This window comes from Solanum stenotomum, chromosome 10, assembly GCF_019186545.1.
Source record: "Solanum stenotomum isolate F172 chromosome 10, ASM1918654v1, whole genome shotgun sequence".
NCBI lineage: Eukaryota > Viridiplantae > Streptophyta > Magnoliopsida > Solanales > Solanaceae > Solanum > Solanum stenotomum.
This window is the reverse complement of record NC_064291.1, coordinates 54445460-54447611: the sequence shown is the minus strand read 5'-3', so window position 1 is coordinate 54447611 and position 2152 is coordinate 54445460. Positions and strand designations below refer to the sequence as shown.

Below are 2152 nucleotides of genomic sequence, written 5' to 3'. Positions count from 1 at the left end.
GAAAATGCAGCAACTATTGGAGCATTTTTATCTCCAATTATTGTTCCTTGGAATGTGATTGTAGCAACAGGGTTTAATGTTGAGTTTGTATAAGCACGAATTCTTAATCCATCTGCAGCTGAAACATCCAATGCTGGAAGAACATGAGCATCAGCTGATTTAGTGACACCATAATGTGACGGTTTGATGACAATCATGCCAACACCTCCAGCATCCTTCACAACTTGTCCTTTATCAACACTGGAGACGCCACCGAATGCTAGACATAATACTATCTTTCCTCTTATAGCAGGGTCATTGAGTGACCCTGGTTTGCAATAAGGGGTTTCAGATTGTTCTTTTGCATTTATTCCAGCACCATATAGAGTGAAGAATGTTGAGTTGGGAATCTGTGGACGATAAGCAGATTCTCCTTCAAATTCCTGTCCATTTCCAAGCTTAACAGTAGCTTTTATCTTTCTATCAAGTGTGCTGGCACCTACAGTAAGAATCCACGGGGCTGCATTTCCTACTGAAGCAATAGAAGGACCATCATTGCCTGCTGAGCAACTAACAAGAATGCCTCTTTCTGTTGCACGGTATGCCCCGATAGCAATATTGTCATTATAAAAAGGCCTCGGAGATCCACCAATGGAGATTGAAAGAATATCTACTCCATCATCTATAGCTGAATCCATGGCAGCTAAAATATCACTATCAGAACACTTGCCATTGGAATTACATGCCTTATATACGGCTATGTGGGCAAGAGGAGCAACACCAACTGCAGTGCCATTAGCATTGCCATATACATTAGCACCTTTCACAAAGGCTCCTGCCGCTGTGCCCGCTGTGTGTGTACCATGTCCATTACCATCTATCGGGGAACCATTGCCAAGTTGGTAGGACCTCGCTCCAATGAGCTTGTTATTACACTTGTTGATGAAATTAGACTCACAAACTCCTTTCCACTTAGCAGGCGGGGGAGGCATCCCAACGTCGCTAAAAGAAGGATGGTCAGGAATAATTCCAGTGTCTATAACTCCGATGATCACGCCTTTCCCATAGTTGGAATCCTTCCATACACCCATGTTCTGCTGCAAACCAAGAAAACTTGGAGTATGAGTAGTGTGCAAGGACAAAATCCTCTGTTTCTGAGCAGAGACAAAGCCGTGTTTTTTCTCCATTTCCTTCACTTGTTCTGCAGTTAATCTTGCTGCAAACCCTTTCATCACATTGTGATAGGAATAGATCATGGTAGCAGCCTCTTCATTTCCAGTCGAGCTAATTGCGGTAGTAGTTTTAGGCAAAAAAGAAAGGTAATAGCTGTCTAAATCTGTTAACGTTGATTGAGTAGTAATTAGGCTTTCAGGGGATTCAACATGGACTATATAAGTCTCGAGATCACTTTGAATAGTAGGCCATGGGAAAGAACAAAAGATGAAAACAAGAAGGATTTTGAAGAATCCCATGGCTACAAATACAAGAACTGATAATGTATGTGATGAATTTCTCTGCTTTGAAGCAACTGTCTATTTATAGTGCTTCTTTGCTCATGACTTTAATTTAGCTAGTGGAAAAAAAGAATAAAGTGGACAAGAAAATTAATAGAGAGATAAGAAAAGAAAGGCCACTAAGTGTTGAATTGAACTTTATTCTATGAATTCGTAGAATTTCGAACAGACTTTCCACTGTAAATTTGCTTAATTATACTCCTTGGATACAATGAACATCTTTCTACATACAATACAAATTTTTAACTGTTAAATCACTTTGTAATAAAAAGTTGCAAATATTCTGTCTAAATGAAGTTGCAATGCATGTGGCAATTTCAGCCCATATTTAATGACTTGGATCACTCATATTTTAATTGGTTAAATATGGGTTTCAAGCTATTTTAAGAATCTCTACAAATATGATCAAAATGGGATAAATATGGATATCCATATTGATCCATAATAGATCACTTAGTTTTCATTTCCACTCAAAATTCTTAATTGTGGTAAAAAAATAAAAATTTAATATTAATTTTCAAAAATTCAATTAATTTTCAAACTTAATTGAAAAAATAGATTTTTTTTTTTTGGATAACAAAAAAAAATTAGGGGTAGATTGGTGGAAGGCGGGTGGGGGGGAATTTTTTTTTTTTTTGAAAACAAAAAAAATTTAGGGG

At 37.4% G+C, this 2152-nt stretch overlaps 1 protein-coding gene and 1 long non-coding RNA gene across 2 annotated transcripts in view; one reads left to right on the top strand and one right to left on the bottom strand.

The window, feature by feature from the left end:
* Positions 1 to 971, bottom strand: part of LOC125843188 (subtilisin-like protease 4) — a 3563-nt gene extending 2592 nt beyond the window's left edge. The window contains exon 1 of the mRNA XM_049522403.1: positions 15 to 971. Within this exon, the coding sequence (XP_049378360.1) occupies positions 15 to 971 (957 nt within the window). The remainder of the gene's footprint in view (positions 1 to 14) is intronic.
* A 94-nt stretch (positions 972 to 1065) lies between these two features.
* LOC125842704 (uncharacterized) overlaps positions 1066 to 2152 on the top strand; it is a 54761-nt gene continuing 53674 nt past the window's right edge. Inside the window, exon 1 of the long non-coding RNA XR_007443942.1 lies at positions 1066 to 1298. This is a non-coding gene — a long non-coding RNA (uncharacterized LOC125842704). The remainder of the gene's footprint in view (positions 1299 to 2152) is intronic.